At 38.2% G+C, this 22,144-nt stretch overlaps 1 protein-coding gene across 6 annotated transcripts in view; it reads right to left on the bottom strand.

The window, feature by feature from the left end:
* The window catches only part of PLCB4 (phospholipase C beta 4), a 208,706-nt gene that overhangs the window by 63,124 nt on the left and 123,438 nt on the right, over positions 1-22,144 (bottom strand). For all 6 annotated transcript variants that reach the window (XM_037405510.1, XM_037405509.1, XM_037405513.1 and 3 more), the window contains 6 exons: positions 16,056-16,135; positions 15,461-15,514; positions 9,974-10,055; positions 8,773-8,873; positions 8,125-8,182; positions 3,448-3,556 (listed from right to left, as the gene is read on the bottom strand). In XM_037405510.1, the coding sequence (XP_037261407.1) occupies positions 3,448-3,556; positions 8,125-8,182; positions 8,773-8,873; positions 9,974-10,055; positions 15,461-15,514; positions 16,056-16,135 (484 nt within the window). The remainder of the gene's footprint in view (positions 1-3,447; positions 3,557-8,124; positions 8,183-8,772; positions 8,874-9,973; positions 10,056-15,460; positions 15,515-16,055; positions 16,136-22,144) is intronic.

The following is a 22,144-nucleotide window of genomic DNA, read 5'->3' as shown; positions in this document are numbered from 1 at the left end:
GCAGGAATCCTAGAACAAAAGCTATATTTACATAGGCTTTTGCAAGCAAAAGAAACTTTCCCCTTCCAGTGCTCCAAGCTGACCAGCAACTGTGTCTCTGGTGCAAAATCTGCCACTGTGTTCCCAGATAACAAAAGAAGAAAAATCAGGTGCCCTCCTAGCTCACTATCCTATGTCCAGCACTCGCCACTAGTAGACCTAAGGCATCAACAGGATGTGAAGGCGGCAAGTAAGTAGTGACATCTCCTCAGAATACTCCCAACAATTTGGGGCTCTGGAACTTTGTAAGCCAGAAATTGTGGGTTTGCATGTACCAGTCTTCTACGGTACTTTTCTCCACTCTCTTATATTTAGTCCTGCCCTGACTGCCACATTGCTGTTAATCAGCTTGCAGCATGTGCAGTGACTGTTCTCCACTGACAAAAACAAGTGGAGGTATACCTGAAAACGATTGTATTTTTTCATTTGCAAAGCATTAGGAAAACCTAAGGTATCTTCAAGTTTACTGTTTGAAATGCAGGTTGATTCCTTTATAATGAACGGCAAGTAATTTTCTACAATGAACACAGGACATACAGTAATTCAGAGGATAGAATGCATAACACTTGTCTCATTTCTCTGCTATTATATGCTTCATAAAGTATAAAAAAATGATATATCAAGGAACAAATTCTAATGAAAAGAAAGTAAGAATAAGCAGTACTACAATATCAGTTTTAAGGTGGCCCAGAGAATGAAAAATTATCTGGGGTTGGAGAGAAGAGATTACTCACAAAGAGTCACTGCAGAAGATGGTTATCTGGCACTAATTTGGAGATTGCTCTTCCTAAAGTCATGTATTAACACTCTGCTATTGTTAAAGCACAGGTTGCAGCATTCTTATTTTCATTTTCTTTAAGACTGCATTTTCTCTTATACAAGTTAACTCCAGTAATCTTGCTTTTTTTGTTCTGCTCCTAACTTTGAAAAAATCCTCTACTGGAGCTTAAATTTTCTGTGCTCAGTGTCAGCCAGAGGTGAAATGTTGTGGAATGTCTTATTCTTATCTTCTCAGCTGATACTGAGTTTTGGAAGAAGGGGGGAAAAGGGAGGCAAAATGGAAGTTTCAGCTTTAAGAATGCTTTTATTTTATTAATCACCGTGCATCTAATGCATCATGCAGTAGAAAAGTCACAGCTGGGCAGGTGTTCTAGACAAATAATGGCTGAGACTTAAGCAACTTAACAGAGCTCTGTGCTGAACAGACTGGTCTTCATATGTTTGACATGAACTGACCAGGTGGAAGAATTTGCTTTTGTAGTGTTCTTGAGCAGACTCTGGTTACTAAACCGCAGCATTAACTTGTGCAGCTTTATGTCTTCTGTTACTGAAGTAGCTTATGGCTACTGCCTTGTGCAGCCGCCTTGTTTCTTAATCTACATAATTTAGCAAAAAAGGGTGCCGAGTTTAATTATTTTACTCAGCAGCAAAGTTATATGTAAGAAGAGGAAAGAGACTGCAGAGAATAGCCACTGGTGAGATAATTTCTTGCCATCTTTACATACTAAGGTTCAACACATTGTATGAAATCATTTTTCTGATTGCACTGTGAATACAACCAATGGACTAACACTGTAAGAGGACACTGCTGTTTTTCTGTTGTTACTCTCCATAACCCTATCCCTGCAGCAGCTTTACCAAATTTACTTAGAACCTGTTAGAAATATAAATAAAAAAAACCCTAAATAATTAGCCAAGATTCAATTATTGACTAAAATAATAAGCCAATGTAATTCCCTTGCTACAGCCTGGTGCCTGCAAAATCCTCTTCTTTGCAAATTACTGAACATTGTTTTCCAGTTCTATATTAATTTCCACCTTCATAAAACATGTTTTTACATTTTCCACCCCTAAGGAGGTGGCCGCTACATTAGTATGCCTTCCTTATTTTGGCAGATATGTGAAATACACTGGCATCAAGAAGAATCACAGATGAGTGCTTTTTTAAGAAAAAAAAAAAAAAAAAGGGAAGAGTTTACTAAAATCAAGTAATTATTAATACCTGGAGAATTCTACTTCATGTAGAGAGGAAGAGAAGTAAGTTACACTGCTTGTGAGTGGAAAATCCTCATAACATGTACAAAATACTTCTAGATAAGAGAAATACCTCCTCCTCTCCCAGGTGATGCCTGGAAAGTCCATGTTTTCACACTAATAAAAAAGCAATCTATTAACCCAGCATACAATGCAGCATCTGGAGTAGCATATACAGTACAAGCTCTTCCCCTAGCGGTCTGGTCAAAACGACTGAAGTACTATAAGGAATGGTGAAAGCTATACATCCACCTACAGAAGGTTTCCTTAAGTTTGTAGTCTGAGGAACACACCCATAAACTCTTCCAACCATTGGCCTAAAGAAAGTGAAAGGTGTTGCTGCGGAACGCATTGCTGGTGTCAACTCCTGTGATCATAAAGCAACATAAAGACACACAGGGAACCCAACAAGGCCGCAGCACCAAGTGAGAGCTGCCTCGATTTACTGAAGCAATTTAAGATACTGCTTCCTCCTGTTGTCTGCCTCTGATGTTGCACATCCTTCAGGAGGAGCAGGGGAAGCACTAGCAGATGTGTAAAAGCTATTCTGCCTCTCAAGTGCTAGCTTGATACATTAGCCTAAATGTCTAGAAGAAGTGCATTCCTGTTAGGAGCTGAAGGCCTATGGGCTTTGCAAAGCGCAGTCTCCTCCTCTTCATGCTATGATGAAAGGGACTTCCAGCAAAAGGGCATGAGGACAGGCGGGGATAGGCAATATTTTAATTTCTGTAGTTGATCCCAAGCTATTTCAACAGAAGGCTAAGAACTGGGAGCTAAGTTCAACTACTGACACCTCCAACACCCTAGCAGCTTAGGACACAAACAGCCCAGAATGGCTTGGAGACACTGCCTGCAATCTTCTTGCTCAGAGAAAACATTTTTCAACGCACCACTATTCTAAGCTAGGCTGCTGCCCTCAAGCACTATACAGATGATATTGTAAGAAGGTGGATGTATACCCCCCATGGCACACCTGGTAATTTTTTTAATTTTTATTTTTACACAGTATCTCTTTGCAGCCTCTCTGAGACCTCACCCATAGCCACATGCATGTTACCTTGTGGCTAGGGGTCTCTGTGTTGTTCCCTATTTACTCAATCCTAGCCTCTCCTATTTTAGTATCAAGGTGGCCGTCTTTGTAGCCACACTGTAATCTGGATCAGGGAAACAATCCTTTTAAAGAAAAGCTGATTTTGAGGGGGAGGTATTTTTCATCAGATCCGTTTCCTGGTATAGTTTACTGGGTGGCAACACAAGTGCTTGCCCGCTGATCACAAGGACTATAAGCTCCCTTTTAAAAGTCTGGATGCTTTGGAACAAATTCCCCAAATATCTAAAAAAAACAGTGAACACTGAATTCCCTCCCACATTTACCTTTACTCTTCAAGTCTTCATCTGGCTCATATGTCTCAATTATCTGCATGGCTCTTTTTGTGTCATAAAAGGGAAATAAAATTTCATTGAGGCGAGGATCTCGTTGATGCTAAGGTTAGAAAACAATGGAATTCAGCAAAACAATATAGTGCATGGCTATCATCCAAGAGCATTTCATTACTGCAGATGAGAAAGAAAGAAGTGGACATTTAAAAAAAAAAAGCGCCCTAAAATTTACAGACTATTCAACAGTAACTTTAGCTTTAGACAGAAAACGAATCTTAACTTTCATAAGAAACCTAGGCAGTTTGACTATAAAAAGATCTCAAAAAACCACAGTCCAGTGCATTCATATAACTGGTCCTGCTCTTGCCTGTTCATGAAAGTAATGATTGCACGTCATATAAGTGCAAATGAAATGTTGAAAATAAATAGCTAAATTTCTCCTTTGCAATTTCTCTCTCTTCCTAATCTTTTTTGCAGGTCATGTAAACTGACAGACTTGACTGATGGCACTGTAATCACCTCTGCAAAAATGCATGTCTTCAGCAATATCTACAGATAAAGTAAAATTAAAAGTAAAATAAAGCTATACTATAAATACAGAATTTGAAACCCAAGTTTAGAATATGCATCTACTGATGATTATTGATGAATCATGGAAACATTGCATTATTAACTATTCAAAAAACAGTGCAGGTTCTTAGAAGAAATATGTACAACTTAAAAGAGCTTCACAGTATCATCTCTTCAATTCACAGTAATTTACAATATGAGGATTTCATAATATATCTAATATTTAGATACAATTTAGCAGTGATTTCTAATACACTACTAAAACTCGAAGTTTTTAAGTTTTCACTTAATAGTGTGCTATGTAACTTTTTTTTTTCCTCCATGCTGGATTAGAGCTGCACACTGTGTGCCTGATTCTCCATTAAAAGAAAATTAAAAACAGAATTGAACGGAGTAGTGGCATGTAAGCAGATGCAATAAAACAAAGAAATAAATGTGACTGAAAACACTTTTACCCCAGTAGGTGCAGTTTTCAAGCTTTAGTTTAAGCAGAATCCAGAAATGTAACAGGCCACCCCCATATTGGCGATCAATAATTTGGAGTGGACAGGATGGTGTTGATATGGCTTGGCACAGCACTATCAGCATTTGCTGTAATTCCTTATGTGTAAACTTTTCAGCATTTTTTTCATGAAAAAAACCCAATATCCAATCAAAAACAAGCACTTGGTCTCTTCTCTTACAATCAATACATTGGCATATGTGCTTAATTAATTCCAAGAAATTACAACCAATGCCAATTTAATCATGCATTTAAGGAGGGATCTTTCAAGTAATGCTACTGACAGTCTGCAGCATCTAAAATACAGCAGTTTCATTCACTACAGATCAGCTATCTGGATATCTAAGTAAAACTCAGATGAAATATGATATGAGAGCAGATGGATGCAGGACATAACTTGCTAAGCAGCGCACAACACAACACTGGCATGCAACACTACAGTCTACCATGACAAATGACAAGCTTTATACCATTAGTGACAATACACCACTTCAAAAAATTGTAAGAAATAGTAGGGAAGCTTTTAACTCAAGAAAAGTGCTCTTCCCCACTCTCTTTCTTCTACAGTTAGTCACAAGCAAACAGAAGAAAATAAATGGATAAAGCAAAAAGTCTCCTCTTTAGAACAGTCCCAGACTTATCAGAAGGAGCTAAGAGTAAAAACATTACTCTTAAAGTAGTAATCTTGTAGCAGTGACTATCACTCATTTTTCCATTTGACCAAAGCGTGTCTTCATTTTACTTAGTTTAAAAAAATAAAGTAAAACTGACAACTGATGAAGTTTTACTTAAAAAATAAAAGGAAGATTGCTTACTAGTATCTCATGAGGCAACATTCTGCACTACTGAGCTTGTTGGCACAGGAAAGTTGTAACCACCAAAGCTGATGAAACTAAAAGCATGAAGTTTCGCCTATAAAGACAACAGGCCCTAGGACTAATTGTGTATGTCCACCAAAATTGCATTGGTTGTTCTAGTTACTTATACAGGATGCCCTTATGCTGTATATAGACATTCTAACCATACGAGGGTGACCCATCTAAAAGCATGGGGAGAACGAATGCCTGTATGGTTCTGCAAAGAGAGAAAGATCATTTAGCCTTCCCAGCCTGGCCTCTAGTCTCCTCTTTGAGTGGATACAGAGATGCACAGCAGTTCTTAATGTGCCAGGGCCAAATGCGCCTCTTGAAATTGTTCTGTGCAGTAGTAAGAAGGGTGTCCTTTCATGGAGATGAAAACCAAAGAACAAGGGAAGGAGGGAAAGCAAGGAAGTGGGTAAGAGGAGGGGAAGTGCGAGAGAGGGGGATGGAAAAGGATCTCCTCATACCTCCTTCCCAGAAGAAAGGATGAATCCTGGTCAGACTACTGTATTTCCATTTAGAGTTACTTGGCTCATTAATTTATTACAGCAAATGAATGGCAAGAGCAAGTCTTAACAGTAATGATTTTGGTTCCTTTTCTACATTTTTTTTTCAAATTGGATGTTAAAAAGAAGACGACCTAGACAAAATACTTGGTGCCTGAAAATAATTACATTTCTAAAAACTTCCCAGAAGCTTTAATACTGATGCACAGTTAAATCAGCTGTCAGCCAGCAGCATTTAAAAGTCAAATTGGAAAAACTCCAGGAAAGTGGCTCACCCTCCCCTCATACCCAGTAACATATCCTCATGCTCCCTTACAAACCCATAATACTTAGAGCTTCTGCAGCATGCTTAGGAAGTTGCTGAATTCAAAATAATTCAAGTTAAAGACTCTCATGAATATAACTGCTTTGCCAAGTAACTCCCCTCTCCTATATAATGATAATAATCCTTTGAAGTTTTCCAGCATTAACCACCACTGCTAATTGCAGTGTTGGCAAGCTGTCAAAGGGACAGCAATGATCACTTCAGGAGGGAAATTCTGGGTCATTTAGCGTCCTTCAAATCATTACCAAAACTTTAAACTATTTGGAGACCAAAGACCTCCAGCAAAGAACCAAAGGCATTAGTTTCAGTCATCAGAATTAATGCCTACTCTATAAAACCACTTGACTAATTTTTCCCAGCACTGGCCACCAACTGAAGGGCCAACTACAAGATTTTGAATCACAAAATGTGTTGTCAGTAGCAATGTAGTCAACAAGATGCATCTTTCTCCAATACTGTCCCTAACACCAATTGTGTAAAAAGAACGGCTAAAACAATAGAGACCAATTTTCAAATAATGATAATAGTAATCTACTGAAAAATGAGGATTGGCACTAAGAAAAATATTCAGAAGCTAATATGGTTCAAGGTGGGGGACAGGGCTGGGTGCTTCAAACAATGAAGTGTATCTATCACTACAGGTGAATTAGGGGGGCTGAGGTATTTTAAGGGGATAGTTTATAATTAATCCATTATCCTTTCTCCTTCAATGCAGAAGCAAAAATTACATGCTTTAGCTATGACTCCAGTTCTGCAAGCATTTAGACATTGAACTTTGTAAATAGCTGTGAAAAAAGAACATTTCACGGTAGTAAGATTAAGCATGTACTCCAATTTGCTAATAGAGAGTGCTGTGTGGATACAAACTAAGGGCCCAAGTATGTAACCATTAGTCCTGAAGCTATTAATCTTCTCACTATCTTTTCTTTTTGATTACTCTTTCTACATGTAATTCAGGTTTGGTGAAAAGCAAGGCATACATTCCCTACTGAAAAAAGAAAATTGTATTCTAAATTTGATATATAGGGAACTTACTGCTTGAATCTTCATACAGCAGTATCAAATAAATATAACAATACGTAAAATGGATTTATAAGTAGTAAGATAATTTTAGATGGAGAGATTTTTGGTAACGCACCTGGTCCCTAAAAGATCATGCAGAGTGATAAAGCAGCTATCCATGTTATATTTACATTTTTTTTTCCAAGTTATTGTCAAATCTACATAGTGCATTTATTGTTGCAATTCCAAATGAGTCAGTCTTCTATACCTTACTGTGCTTTAGGAATAGAAAAAAACCCAACCCTGCACTGTTTATTGAACTACTTCACACAGTCATGATGTTTTTAAGAAACACTAAAGACTCTTGCCAACAACTGTATACAGCAATATTTCCTCTTATTCTACACACATAGGATTTTAAAAATCATATACAAACTCTTAAAATACCCTCTTAGCTCTTATATTTGTAATAGATTGAAATAATACTGTTGAAAAGAATCAAACTACTGTTTATAAAATCCGACTTCATTTTTTCTATTATTCAAACAGATTAGCAGGTGTTGTTTAGCTGTGGCCTACAGGTAAAGTAATTGCTTATAATAAAATACTGGGTGTATTTTAGTTGAAACTGCACTGAATGTAACAGTATAAAAATGTATAAAACACACATAACACACAACATAACACAACAGCAAGTAATCAACAGATGCAATCTGCAAAGCCAACATGTAGAAAGCACAACATACAAGGTTGGAGCTGATTTTTGCACCTGGATGTTACCATAATGGAAAGATCAGCAGATCAATAGCATAGCAAATAATGGCATGATTCATGCAATGGAAAGATTGGAAGAAGCAAGCCACTGCAGACAGACTTGTATGGTAGTTAATGTATGAAAAAGCTTACTTCATTTAGAAAGCTCACTAATTGGTCTACCGTTAAATAATCAGTTTTGTCTCCATTGCTGAAAAGAAATTTATTAGAGAATGTAAGTTTTCATATACGATGCTACAGTAGGTATGATTTACATGTTGACATTGTTGATACTTTTAAAACCACCTACTTTTCTACCTGAAGTAGCTCTATAATCTCAAAATGAACAGTCACAGAAAGCATACTAACTGTCTATGCTTAGCACAGTATATCTCCCATACTTCCTACAATTTAACAAACTTTACTTCATAAAACAACATGTAAGTCCTCCAGCTGAGAATAAATTGAGTGAAGAAACTTTTAAAATTTCAATTTTCTTATTTCATTAGTTCCCATACTATGTTAATCACCTAAAGGAGCAAGTTAAAATTACAGTAGTTAGTAAAGCCAATGCAAATAAAAAGTTCCAGGTGCTTCCTCTAACCCATGTAAAAGTTGCTTTTAAAATACAGAATGAACTTTACATTAACAATCTGATAGGAAAGGAAGGGGAAAAACATAGACTTGAATCTACTAGGAATCAAGGTTAGATAATCTTTACAATTTTCTGAAACTATTAGATATGGACTAAAAATAAAGCAAAATGAGTTTAAAGCAAGATTATATTACATTCGAACTTACATCTTCTTAAAGAGGTCCTCTATGTCAGTTCGGGGACATATCTTTTGGGTGAGCTCATAAAATTTCTCGTAAGTAAATGCTGCAGGCTCAATTTCATCATTCTGCAACAAAATGCAAAGGTACATTTATCCAGCAAAGGAGAGCTTACGTGCTTTCTTCCCAAGAGCATCAGAAAAAACAACCGAGAACTGTTTTAGCTCTTTACCTAGTATACGTTTATCTAGTTTCTTTTGTATTTTCTGAAAAAAAGTTCTTATTCATCTTTATCATAGATCTGTTCAACATGCTTATATTCTGACCCTAGAGTAACATTCATTCTACAGAACTGGAAAAGAGTCTTTATTTTAGTTCTGAAGCTTAAAAGAAACCACAGAAGTCCAAAATCCTGTACAAACTTCAGGATATTTATATTGAAGCCAAGAACATGGAGGAAAAAGTCCCAGGCTTGGTGCAATGGTTTTAAAAGCAAAGCAGTTTTCATACAGGGGCATGTAGAACTTCCGTGAGGGAGGGAACACAGGGCTAACACATTCAGTATCAGGTCCTCCTCTGAAACAAAATGGGAAGTGCAAACACTGAAGAAAAATTTCATCTCAGGTGCCAGGTACTGCTCCAGCTGAGAATTTGTATCTTTCTACAGCCCCCTCTCCCTGGCTGGAGAAAGCAAGCTGCTGAGCCTGCAGGGCTACCCCTCATCAAGGGCCAAGCACCAAGGCCTGGAGCCTCCAAAATCGAGAAGGGAGACTGCACAGGGAGTAAAGCTGAAAAAAGCAGCTGCGACTGTAACCAGCTGTCACCTCTCGGGGCTGCTGGCAGTGGCCTCCCACTGTGAATGGGGCAGTGGTTCTCCAATGGAAGGGAGCAAAGACCAGGAGGAGTCCAAAACGGCAACTGAGAGGACAGCATGCAAACAAAAAAAAAGTGTTACGTGCATGTTCTGTGCTCATGTACTTCATATAAATGAACAAAAGGTAGCCTAATACAGAGAAGAAGGGAAGTCTCATTTAAGAGGTTTCAGGACCACTGTCATAGAGATTTAATTACATTTTGGTTTTAGTAAACAACCTTCAGTGATTAATAAGTTATTCATGAACAATAGGCATGTTTTTATGTGATGCAAATGACTTAGATCACAGCTACAAATGTGAATGATTCATCAATTCATTAGTATACATAGAAGTTGTTCAAAACCACTAAATACCTTTCCACTGGGAAGACCTAATTCCTTAAGTGCCTGAAAGATCACTTTTTCTGTTTTACCTGATGCAAAGGTTCTGGTAATGCTAAAACAAAAAAAGTGGAGAAAAAAAAAAAAGACATGTTAGTCACTTTTTAAACAATCGTTTCTCTCTCTTGCTTTTACTGTCAACATTTTCCTCTGGCTTCAACTGATGAATGTAAGCAGCCTCCAAGTAACTGCAGTTGAAAAAGTGCTCTAAGCTTCACAGAGCAGCACTGCTCTGCCTGCAAGCTACGTATTAGGAAATACATCAAAATAATGAACTGCAAAAAGAACAAAAAGAGGGTTTTTTTTCCCCAATATACTGGAATACACAGCCATGCAAAGCATTATTCTGTGGCTCTTTTAAACTCTCTGCATAGATAAATGACTGTATTTAAAAAGCAGCAGATTCTACAAGTGAGGAGACTCGTGTCTCCAGCCATTCCTGGTGGTGGGGACTTCCCTTCCCTTCCAAGCATTAACCTGTCTCCTAGGTCACCCATAAGACAGGCATGAACCATTCCCAATGGCAGCTTCCTTCTTTCCTTTTCAAGCAGCCGCTGCTAGCAGGAGCCCCCCCAGATGCATGCCAAATCTCATTCCCTGCCCCATCACCAGCTGCAGTGTTCATTCTCCACCTTGAATGCTCTCTCATTCAAGCCATTATAAATATCCCTGTTCTAGATAGATAGACATGATATGCACAAACTTGTTTAGGTAGGTCTCAGTTGCAACCAAATATTTTCCACCAAACTGATTAACATCCTCTTTCTTCCACAAAACAGGGGTGATTTTCACCATGCATATGACTGACAAACTGGTTTTACTTGAAATTAAATAAATCCAATTATAGCTTATCTATTTGGTGTGATTAACATGAAAGCATTTGGTCTATTTCCATTTCCATTTGAGAGGAGTTTGGATGATTTCTAACTCTGGAGAAATGGATCCAAACTTAACAACTCTCCTCCTTTCTGCTTAAACTAAAATAACGTGTCCCACAACCCCTCTTGATTTGGGTGTCTCAATCTGGAGAGAAAAATTGCAGTCTGTATCCAGTACCTATTACTAATGCTAACAAAAGCTGGACATCTGGAAAGACTCTATAGTGGCCCAGTAAGAATATGTTGCTCTTTACCATCAAGTGAGACAACCATTTGCTGAGACTTTTTGTTAATCTCATGCATACTAAATAATTTCACATGGTCAAAGATGTGAAACAAACTGTTGCTGTTATTTGTTGCCATAGCAATTCACAGCTGGTTTTCTCTCCAAAACACTCTAAACCATCTATGTAAATATTTTCATATTAGTAAAATCAAGATCAGGAAGTGAAATATCTAAATGATAAAATGAAATTTTAACAAATCTTGGCTTCACCTCCTCCCCCCCCTTTTTTTTTTTACTGGGTTCTTACAACAGTTAGATTTCTATATCCCTATTTAGGCACTAAATAAATTATTTGATTTTCCAAAGCTGATAAGTACTGAGATGTTTTCACTAAAATACAGACTGAGTTTAACTTTAGGCACTTGTTTCTTAAAAAAATTTCAGACGTCTATTTTTCTACTAATTCTAGACACAGAGTAATGTTAGCTCTACAATTTACAACCTGTAATGTTAGCCCTACTATTTACAACCTATCTCCAGCTCTGTAAAAAAATTCCACATCAATTCTAATGAACGGGTCCCCAGTAATAAGTGTCATATAAATGTGTAATACTGGCATAAGTAATTAATCAGAAACTGTGAGCCAAGACTCTGTCACTGCAGGGAACTCATTTTTGATGCCAAACTATTTTTTATTTCACCAAAGATGACGGCAAACATAGCAGTAATTTGTAATGAGAGCAGCAGTCTAGAAAAGATAGCATGAATCAAAAAAGATTGTAAAAATACTGCATAACGCTTTCATTTTGCTAAGGACATTGTAAATAAAGTGACTTTTCCCTTTATCAGAAAAGACTTAATTCTAGCAGATTTACATTCACCTTGCATGCCTTGGAAGAAAATTGGCTGCTTCAGATGCAGGCAAGTTACTGGCTGACAAACACCTACAGGTGTTTACTCCTTATGCTCTACAGTGGTTTGGGGCTTTTTATGGTGACATGTGAATGTACTTCCTCATAAATATTTAAAATATTTCCCAAATCTGGGACTGAAGGGTATGAATCTATTGTACTTATTGAGGGATTAAATTACTTGGTTACTTCAGACCTTCACCACTTTCCAACCATTACTTCAAAAATCAAGCCAACACAAACTGTTCAAATCAATCTTTTATCATGACTCCACTAAATGTATCTGTTTCACTAGAACTGGAAGTACCACTGCCTAAACTGCACAAGAAATAACCTAAAACCATGATTTCCAACCATCATCTAAGTATCAAAAAAGATTTCTTCCAGACACTCTGCAGTAATCAATACAAAATATATTTAATAAAAATTGAAATTTCAAATTAAACTACTGTAAAACAGATTTAAGCCTCATTTTTCATAGTTCAGCTTTTTCTTTTTTTATATATTTTCATGGTTAGAAGCCAAATCAACTTAAATCCTTTGAAATTTAGTTATACAAGGGATAAGCACAGATTGAGCAAAGCTAATTTCTAAGCAGGCTCTAGCTGAACAGGTGCAATGCATATGTAGAAAATCCATTTTCTGCCAACAGAAAGCTGCAGAAATCAAGTAGGGGGTTTTTTGTGGGGTTTTTTTGGGGGGGTTGTTTGTTTGTTTGTTTTTAAACAAACACTGACGTTTTCATTCATTATTTACAGAAGTGTTAAAATCTGAAAATAAAAGATATCTCACCAAATGCCCTGTCCTTGTAAGGTCTGTAGATGTACTTCTAGACTCAGACCGCTAAAATTTATGAAAGCCCAAAGGTAAAACTGGTTGCTCTCCTACGGTTTTCACACTACTGCCAGAATTTCTTCTCTCCCAAACATAGTAGGTTAATAGTAATAGATATATGCCCTAGAGTACATTAAAATCCAAAAGTAGTTGAGAAGAATCTTCATGACTGTGCAACCCCCAACTGTACTAAGCAAGGAGTCAGGACTATTTATGCCATTTACCACCGACAGCATAAGGAGTTTCACCTTCTCAAGGCTCATCATTCTCTATGGCCATGTGCTAGCTGTAAAAACCTGTCTTAAATCTAAAAAGAAATGCAAGGAGCTCTGATTTCCCAGGTGAGATGTTTTTTTCCTCAGTGTTTTACTGCACTTTTGTGTAAGAATGAAATACAGGTGATCCTGTGATACACATTCCTGCAACTTAACAGATCTGCTGGGTATTCTGAGAGAATTACCTTCCAATCTGCATCCCCAGAGCTACAGCTATTGCTACAGGAGTCCCTGAGCAGCAGGAGGAGGTGGAGGTTTGACAATGTAGGGCTGACTAGGTAACACTGTGTTTGAAAACCAGGTATATGAGAAAGGCTGACCACAGCAATCTGGAGGTCAGCTGACGGGGAAACAACAGTGGTTTAAACCAGTGCTAAGAGTTCCTGGGAGGAGGCTTGGGCAAACAATGTGAAACGTGCTGTACCTTGCATAGCACAGCCGTTCTGCCCATATTGGCCAGTGCTTCCTGGCTTGCCTTCCTCACCCACATAGCCTTCTCCTTACGCATCTACCTTGTTTCCTCTTTTGTCTCTCCGCAGTCCTTCTCTACGCTATGGGTTCATGGGAGGAGGAGGAAAGCAATGAAGTCCCCCACATCCCAGGCTGCCCAGTGCTGAGACACCTGAAGGCCATTTCCCACTTCATGGTAAGTAGCTGTTGCTAGGTCAGGCTAATCTCATGATCTTGCCATCCTCCTTCAGGGCTCTGATTCACCCTCTTTTCCAATGCAGATCTACAGAGCAGACTGATTTTCCCCCCGCCCCCCCCCTTCATTCACCTTCCTCCTCTACAACTTTCCTCCAGCCTGTCACTGACAACTCTCCTACCACGTGATACATCCTTTCAGCTTCCCGAATGACCCCCAAAAAGTTGCTACATTTCACCCACACCAACACAGCATTCCTTTGAGCATTCAGATGTAAAGAAGATTCAGCACAGCATGGAAGATTAGATCCCTTACAATTTAGTAAGCAAACCACTTTTGCAATAAATTTAGCTGCTAGAGACCAATTTATGTCAACCTGGAAATAGCGCAAATCTGAATTTGAAGATTTAATACACTGGAAGCAGTGGAATGGACTCTCTTCAGCAATATGCGGGCTTATCTGCATACGCAAATGAGTGTGCTGTAGCACAACAGACAGAATTTATGCCTCACTAAATGCGAGATAAAATACTTCAAGGCAGAAGCAGTTTCAGACAAGCTAGCACGCTATAAATTCATACTGAGGAATAAAGCTCTATGTTCAAGCACGGGCATAAAGCTCTAGAGTCTTGAAAATTAATTTGCCCCTGTAGTATTGTGCCCTCATCATTACCCTTGGGATTTGGGCACAGAAGGTGCCTTATGGCAGTTTAGTTCAAGTTTGAGAAATAAGCAGGGGCTTGGCCATGTGAAAGCTGAAAGATTAATACACTGAAACAGCCTTAACACTGTCGAGGTGTCACTCGAGTCATGAAACTAAGGAAACCTGGGAGGCAGCATGGCAGGCCCTTTGTCTTTTTGCAGATTCTATAGACGCAAAATCCTCCCTTTCACCATCGGAAAAAAAATATGTTCTCTGAGGCTTATCTTACAAAGTCCTTCTTCTTGCTACCTTCTATTTATGAAAAAACAGCATGCCCCAAAAGTGTGGTTTTCAAATACTGCATAAAAAGGAAAGAGGCTCAATGTATTACCAAAAATTAATTTCTAGAGCAGGAGCGGGGGAGATTTACTGCCTAGCCAGACAGGACTGAAAATCAGTTAACCTGTAATAGTTAACAGCTGTGCAGAAAAAACCACACCATTCTAGCTTTTCTGTTACTGACAATAACACACACAATGATTCATTTACTGTGTGGAAAAAGCCAAATATTATTCTGGGGATTCCTATAAAAGCAGAAGTATTTTTGGCAGAGCTGTATCTGTCTCTTTTACAAAGAACTACATTTTAAAATGTACCTTTTTGTCCTCTACTTAGCTGGCCTGCAAGCTCTTATGGTTCTTTTGGTAAGTATTTTATGAAGTTTTACAACTGAAAAACCCATCCCAGAGTTTGAGGAGTTTTAAGCTGAGAAAACTGATGCTTTTAGCTCTAAGTGAGTTTGAAAACAATTACAAGCACTCCTATCTTCATTACAATGGACTAAGGAAAAACTTACTAGGCTGATTAAGAAGTCCTGCCTAGTTTACCAAGGAGGTAAGGAACTCAGCTATGTCTAGTTCTGTACTTATTTTTTTATGTATGTATTGGTAATAAAATTTATATTACATTTTATTATTAATCCACATAATTTTATTAATATTATACAACCAGTACCTGATAAAAATTGGAACTCCCAGTTGTGCTTACCTCCGAACTGGAATTTTCCCATTTGTGTTTGTTAGAAAGGCCAGCTTCATCCAGCTGAAATTAAGAATGAAATATTTTTAAAATACTATTTATTAAAATTGGGATCTAGACACTTCTATTTAGCTTAAGATTATTGCCATGTCTATGAAATGAGTACAAATAATTGTTCTGTAATAAAAACATTTTTCTGGAACCTTTTAGACAGAGCACTTGAACTGTAAAAGCAAAAAGCAGCCCAAAAGAATCAGTGTATCAATTAACGCAAGTGTGCAGACAAGACAGACTCATGGGGTTTTGTCTGCATATGCAACAATGAAAGAACAAACCAGATGATAATTAAAACATACAATATCAATAAAGCAAATGAAAAGTTATAAATTCTCGTGTAATTTCTCCTGGGCAGGTGCCAGATACAAACCCGAGTCCTCTTCTGGTCAAAAGGAAAGAAAAACTCTAAACTAATTTAACACTATTTTCTTTATTACACTGTTTCATGATTGCAAATGTTGAACTATGAAAAACAATTTTTTTTTTAATTCCAAGAAGGAAAAAAGGACAGTAAAATAAAGGAAAAAAAGAGGAAAAAGTAACTTACTGTTTCTTGAGACATGTCATTGGACTGACATTGTTAGCTCTAAAGTTATGTATGATAGATCCAAGCCCTTCTACCCATCGCTGAAAAACATGAAAATACAGAAACACCAAATTAGGAAAAACTAAGGAGGGAAAAATAGAAAAGTTTGTCTTGGGGGAAGGCTCTTCTTCCTTGCAGCTGTGGATAACATTAATAACCTGAGTTGAGGAAAAAACCTGCTGACTTCACAGCCTGTAAGACCACAGAAAAGTCCAGCCACATTTTTCCCATTACTATTTCATCCTCCACTAAACAAAGTGATTGTTTTCCATTCTTCCAAGTACTACCTGTAGCATCAGCAGTGATATTAAAAGTTTATTGCCAGCAAAGGCAAGTGGTCCATTGGTTGATTTAGTAAGCCTTCTATTTATAGTCTGTATAAACATATGCCTCCCTTTCAGCTGCAGCTGGCAATATTAGCTATTACTAAGCAACATTATACAATGTGATGACATCTTTAACTGGTCCAGTTTTTTAAAAGGAATGAAACAAAATAATAAGGTTGAGCAAACCACAGGGAGGCACAACTGTTCTGTGACACCAACCTCATCTAACATCCCGTTACATATTCAAGTCCTTCTTGCTTTCGTCCTTAAAAAGCAAAACATCCCAGTAATCATTGGGAAGATTTTCAGCCAAAAGCACCATTACAGAACTGAAGTAATTCCTTTTTATGGATCTATTTTTCTATTATAGTTTGCACCTAGACTTTGCAGTAACATATAGAAGAAGCTTAAGGATTAGGCCCTAACATGAACACTCACTGATTTCAGCAAGAATCCTGGCAGGATAAAGCTATAGGAAGAGAAAAAAATGACAGCACTACAAGCCAAGTTCAATCTCAAATACGCCATTGTAATGCTAGGATTACTTAACAGATACACTGGTGGAACTGAGACAGCATTTGGTCCGCTGCTTAACATTAACCTTATGAATAAAGAAGCTTCTTGCTTCTGGCCAGATTTGTGTGTGTAGCTTGAACTGACTTGCGCAGGATCCAGAATTTGACACTTATAAATAGATGCAGATGAGTATATTTTTCTTTTCATGAATGAGTGTTGTACATCTGCAAAACAGATTTAAAAAAATCATCATTTATATAGGAGGAATATTAACATCTTTGGAAAATGGCATGTTGTAAACTTCAGGTAGAAAATCCCTTTGGGCTAAAGCAAGGTCTAAGGTGTCAATTCAGCAGACAAACACACTTCAGCAGACCCTTGTACTCATGACTCATTACAAGCATGTCACAAACTTTTTAAAACAAGAAATTGTTAATCAGGCAGTCTTAAAAATGGACCTCAAATGTATTTTGCTTTAGGAAGAGTAACCATTTATTAAGACATTTATTAATAATCAAATCATAGAATGGTTTGGGTTGGAAGGGACCTTAAAGATCACCTAGTTAGAGTCCCCCTGCCACAGGCAGCGACAGCTTCTCTGGGCAACCTGTGCCAGTGCCTCACCACTCTCACAGTAAAGAATTTCTTCCTAATATCTAATCTAAATCTACACTTGTTCAGCTTAAAGCCGTCACCACTTGTCCTATCGCTACATGCCCCTTGTCAAAAGTCCCTCTCCAGCTTTCCTGAGGGTCCCTTCAGGTACTGGAAGCTGCTGTAAGGTCTCCCCGGACCCTTCTCCAGGCTGAAACACCCCAACTCTCTCAACCTGTCTTCATAGGGGAGAAGCTCCAGCTCTGATCATCTTTGTGGCCATCCTCTGGACTCCTGATATTTAACTATTTTTAAAAAAATATAAATCTGTAATTCTTCTATATATTTATTTTTAATTATTTTGTGCTTGAGAATAAACCAGTAACAGTCTGCCCTCCTACTTCTGTTTTTCCAGCTGCATGAATAAGATGACTCAGTCACAGTATGGATGTACTGCCTAGGAACTTTAAGAAAGCAAGGTTCATGGGGAGAGATAATGTTATTTATTAGAACCGATACACCTGGAAGCCACTGACAGACTCAGGGAACACTTACCTTTTCCTACAAATGTTCCCTCACTCAAGATGACATTGCAATACTGCTTATGATAATCTCAGGATAAATGCCTTACATGTATTTCAACCTCCTAGAACTGTCAAAATTCAGCTCTCATCAACTACCTACTTTTTTTGTGTGGCTTGTTTCGGTTTGTTGGTTGGGTGTTTTTTAAAACAGTAAAATGTAACATTACTGCTGTATTTACACTGTCATAGCTATTAAAAAATTTATCCTCGTATGACCTGGATTAGCCTGTGGTCCCTTAACAGCTCCTCAGCCTTTCACCTTTCAACGCTGACCCACACAGCATAATGGCATATGCACTGCAAACAAAAGAACTTGCAAAACTAAATTATGAAAAATGCATGCTGTGATTAAACTTCAGTCCTTCAAAACTCCCATTTTTTTTCCACTAAGAAATGGCATTGGTGCAGTACTGGCAACATCACCATTTCAACAGGAAAAAAAACCAGAGATACATTCTGATTTGAAAGCAATAGATTACATCTACACCAGATATAACAAAATCTAACATTTAGAAGGTTACCCAGCACTTGGTTCTGAAGTTACTTCTGTACATCAAGAACAGCTGCCAAAAAGGAATACTACTAGGAGAAAAACAAATATAGAGAGATTCAATAGACTAACCACCTATCGAATAATTTCTTTGCAGGAGTTATCCTGATGACTCCCACTTTAGAGGATTCTCTAATCTTTTTTCAATGATAATGCCCTTTCCTGATAGAGATGTCAAACCAGGAACTGCATTCTCTTACATGAACAGAGCACAGAACTACTGCCAAACACTGATAAGCCACAAAAGCATCACATCTCTGCTGGCATCAAGCAAGGGAGTAACCTAAGAGTCTCTGTCCACCTATGTCCACCATCTTTACTTTGGCATGATGTCCCCTGTTCCACACCACACAGCTGCACTACAGTGCAGCATCTGGCCGCCTGTACTTCAGTTTGGGGCTAAAGTAGTTTCTGAAGCTTTTCATCAGATATTCCCCATGATTACCAGCTGGCCCAAACTAACTACAAATAAGAGGGTTGAGGGAAAAAAATTATGGTTTTGGACTGTGAACACACTATATAGAAGCAAAATGTCATAAAATGAAAAAAATTCCTTACCCACAGTTAAATATACAGGACCAATGCAATACATTCAATCTCTTTGTCCTTCTGAGCCAGAATAATCTCCGAATTATTTTTTTATGACAACTATCTTCATAATCACTGTCAAGGCACTGTGATCCAGTGCATTGATACTCACAAAATATCCAGAGCATGAACACTCTGACAAGTGTCAAGCTGGCAATATATGCTTTCCTGACAACAAACCATTCCCAGATTTCATGTACACTTGTCTGATGACCTTGTGGAAGGGATGTAAGAACAGCTCAGAATTTTCTCAGCTACATGCTATGAAGAATACAGCAGCAGCCTTGCTTGTATGCTATGACAGTACTTATTTTACAGACGAAGCTGAAAGGCCTGGAAACCAATGTAAGTAAACAGGGATAAAGATCCTCAATTCTCTCCTTTTGTGCTCAGCATATCCAAATCACTGCCTCTCCAAAGAATAAATATCCTGTAACAAAATGACATTCTGAAATGACGTAGATAGGAAACACTTCATTTGGGTCTTACAGAAACTAGAGCTACAAAATATTTTTGATAGAAATACAGGATAGATTTGATTCTTAATGATGATAGTGCTAAATAGTTTCTGATTTTCAAAATAGGGTTCAGTGCCTTTAAATCTGTCAATATAACTCCTGAATGGCTCTCCATATACCAAGAATTATTCCAGATTCATATAAAAAAAGGTATCTGGGCCCTGCTATCTTATCATAGAGAAACAATAATAAAGAGTAGTACACCTTAAACACAGACCATTAGACTGACACAAGAGGCCAAAATCTAAGTACACTGCAGGCTGGAATAAGCTGATTGTGTTGTTTTTCCTCTAACAAGACCCAACATTGTCAAATATCTCTATAAGGAGAAGGTACAAGAAAAACTGATGGAAGAAGTACTCTTAGCTTTTGCTGTAGTACTGAAATGCTTCTGAGGCATTCAGAGACCTTGTTTTAGCTAGGGTTCATCAATGAAACACATGCAGCAGTGGCAGGACACACCGGTAAGTTTGGTCTCTCAGCTCTCTTTTAGCCATCACTGTTTCATTTATGAGGGTTAAAAAGGGTACAGATCATGAAAGGCTAAAAATCACTGTAACCTACAGCTCATGAAATTCTGGACAAGTTCATCCATGGCTTATTTACAGATAAGGTCACTATCATCCAGACCTCTTGAGATTTTACCTTCGCTATTTCAGTGCAGTCTCTCCACAGTTGCACACTACTTAATCCAAGCACTGGGCAGCTGTCAGAGTCAAGGGCTTGGTAGCTTGAAGGTTCAGGACATATGTGGAGAACAGAACTACATTTCTCAGCTCTTACCAAGACAAACATGCCCTGGCAGGGTTCCCTGGTACTCTGCCCTGACCCAGCGGTGCTGTGACCAGCAGATGTCCCCCTTAACGCACATGTCGCAGAAGCCATTTCTGTTGTATGAAAATTACCTCTAACGAAAGACAGCAAGAGCAAGGAGACCAGACTAGTGACAGCATAAAACCTATCCCCTACTGACCAACTGCAGCACAAGTTTACAGGATATTGCTGTGAAAATTCTGTTACAAAGATAAAAGGGAATCCCAACGTTCAAGTATTTTATCAGGAAAGCTGAGGCTCACATAAACACTCTGTAGTGGGAGTTGCCTGGTGTGTGCAGACAGCTATCACTCTTCAGCAAAGCTTTCCATGCCAGAATGACTCTTCCACCATTACAGGGTTCTACTCGGAAAGTGGCTGGAAAACTCACTTTGGCTGCTTTTGTATACAAACCGAGACAAACATAGTGGAGCTTTACACAGTGAAATTGACCTCCTGGCTATGGAGAACTGAAGGGATTAAGTTTTCAATTTACTGATAATTCCACAGTGGCATAGTGAAAAAAACCATGAAAAAGCAGAAAAGCAAGCACACTGAAATCACATACACTTAACTGCAAGCTGGGTAGGATATGAAGATTTCTGTAGAGAACATGGTATTACATACTTGGCATAGGGCTACCTGAACATGAAAGCAGTGGTCATATATTTAAGACAAGTCATAGTTTAGAAATGTTTATCACGTAGACTATGAGACATAAGCCATATATTAACATAACAGGACAGAGAACAGCAGCAGACTTCTAGAGTTCTAGCATGTTCTGCAGGTTTCTTAAAAAGTTTTGCTTTGGATGACCAAAACAAACCAAACCTATGGGAAAACAGAACTTTTCTGTAATGTGACTATGGGATATTCCTGCAGGAATCTTCTGCTACCTCCTAGTTGCCCTCCTAGCAATGTGATTTGTGCAAATATTTAATATCTTGTTTCATGGTAAAAAAATTAGGGTCATCTGAAACAGAACTTTTTTGTAAGTCAAAAAGAGCCATATTGTAGAAACAGCAACAAATTGCTCCATCAGTGGTGTATTTTAACCAAACTGAAATTTTGAAATGAAAAACACTATTGCAACTGAAAAACTGAGTTTAATAATGTCAAAATGAAATGCTTTCTACTGCAGTCTTCTTCAACACCATAACATTACTAGCTGTGTGATACAGCTTGCATTTCACCTTCATGCTGTTTGTCAGCATATGAGTAATACAACGTTTTGGCACATGCGATTCATTCTGGTGCCTCACAGGTTATCCATCAAGATGTGATTCATTGTCTCAGTAACACAGCTGTAGAAAATACCTTATTTCAAATCCAGCTATGGCAGTGTAAAAGGTCACTCCACTCTCCTCCTCATCCTGTCTCCCATCTCCCCTGTGGCTGCTCCCATCCCTACCTACTGCCAGAGGAATGGTGTGCATCAGCACTTCCTGGACCCAGGTTATCCTAAACACTGCTGTGAGCCTTGCCACTAAACAGCCAACATGAGCTTAATGCTATAGCCCTTCCTTGAAGTGAGTTAGGAGTGTTCACATGAAGTCCTCTG

This window comes from Falco rusticolus, chromosome 12 (genome assembly GCF_015220075.1).
Source record: "Falco rusticolus isolate bFalRus1 chromosome 12, bFalRus1.pri, whole genome shotgun sequence".
In the NCBI taxonomy this organism is placed as follows: Eukaryota; Metazoa; Chordata; class Aves; order Falconiformes; family Falconidae; genus Falco; species Falco rusticolus.
The sequence above is the reverse complement of the archived record's forward strand: the minus strand, read 5'-3'. Positions and strand labels throughout refer to the sequence as shown.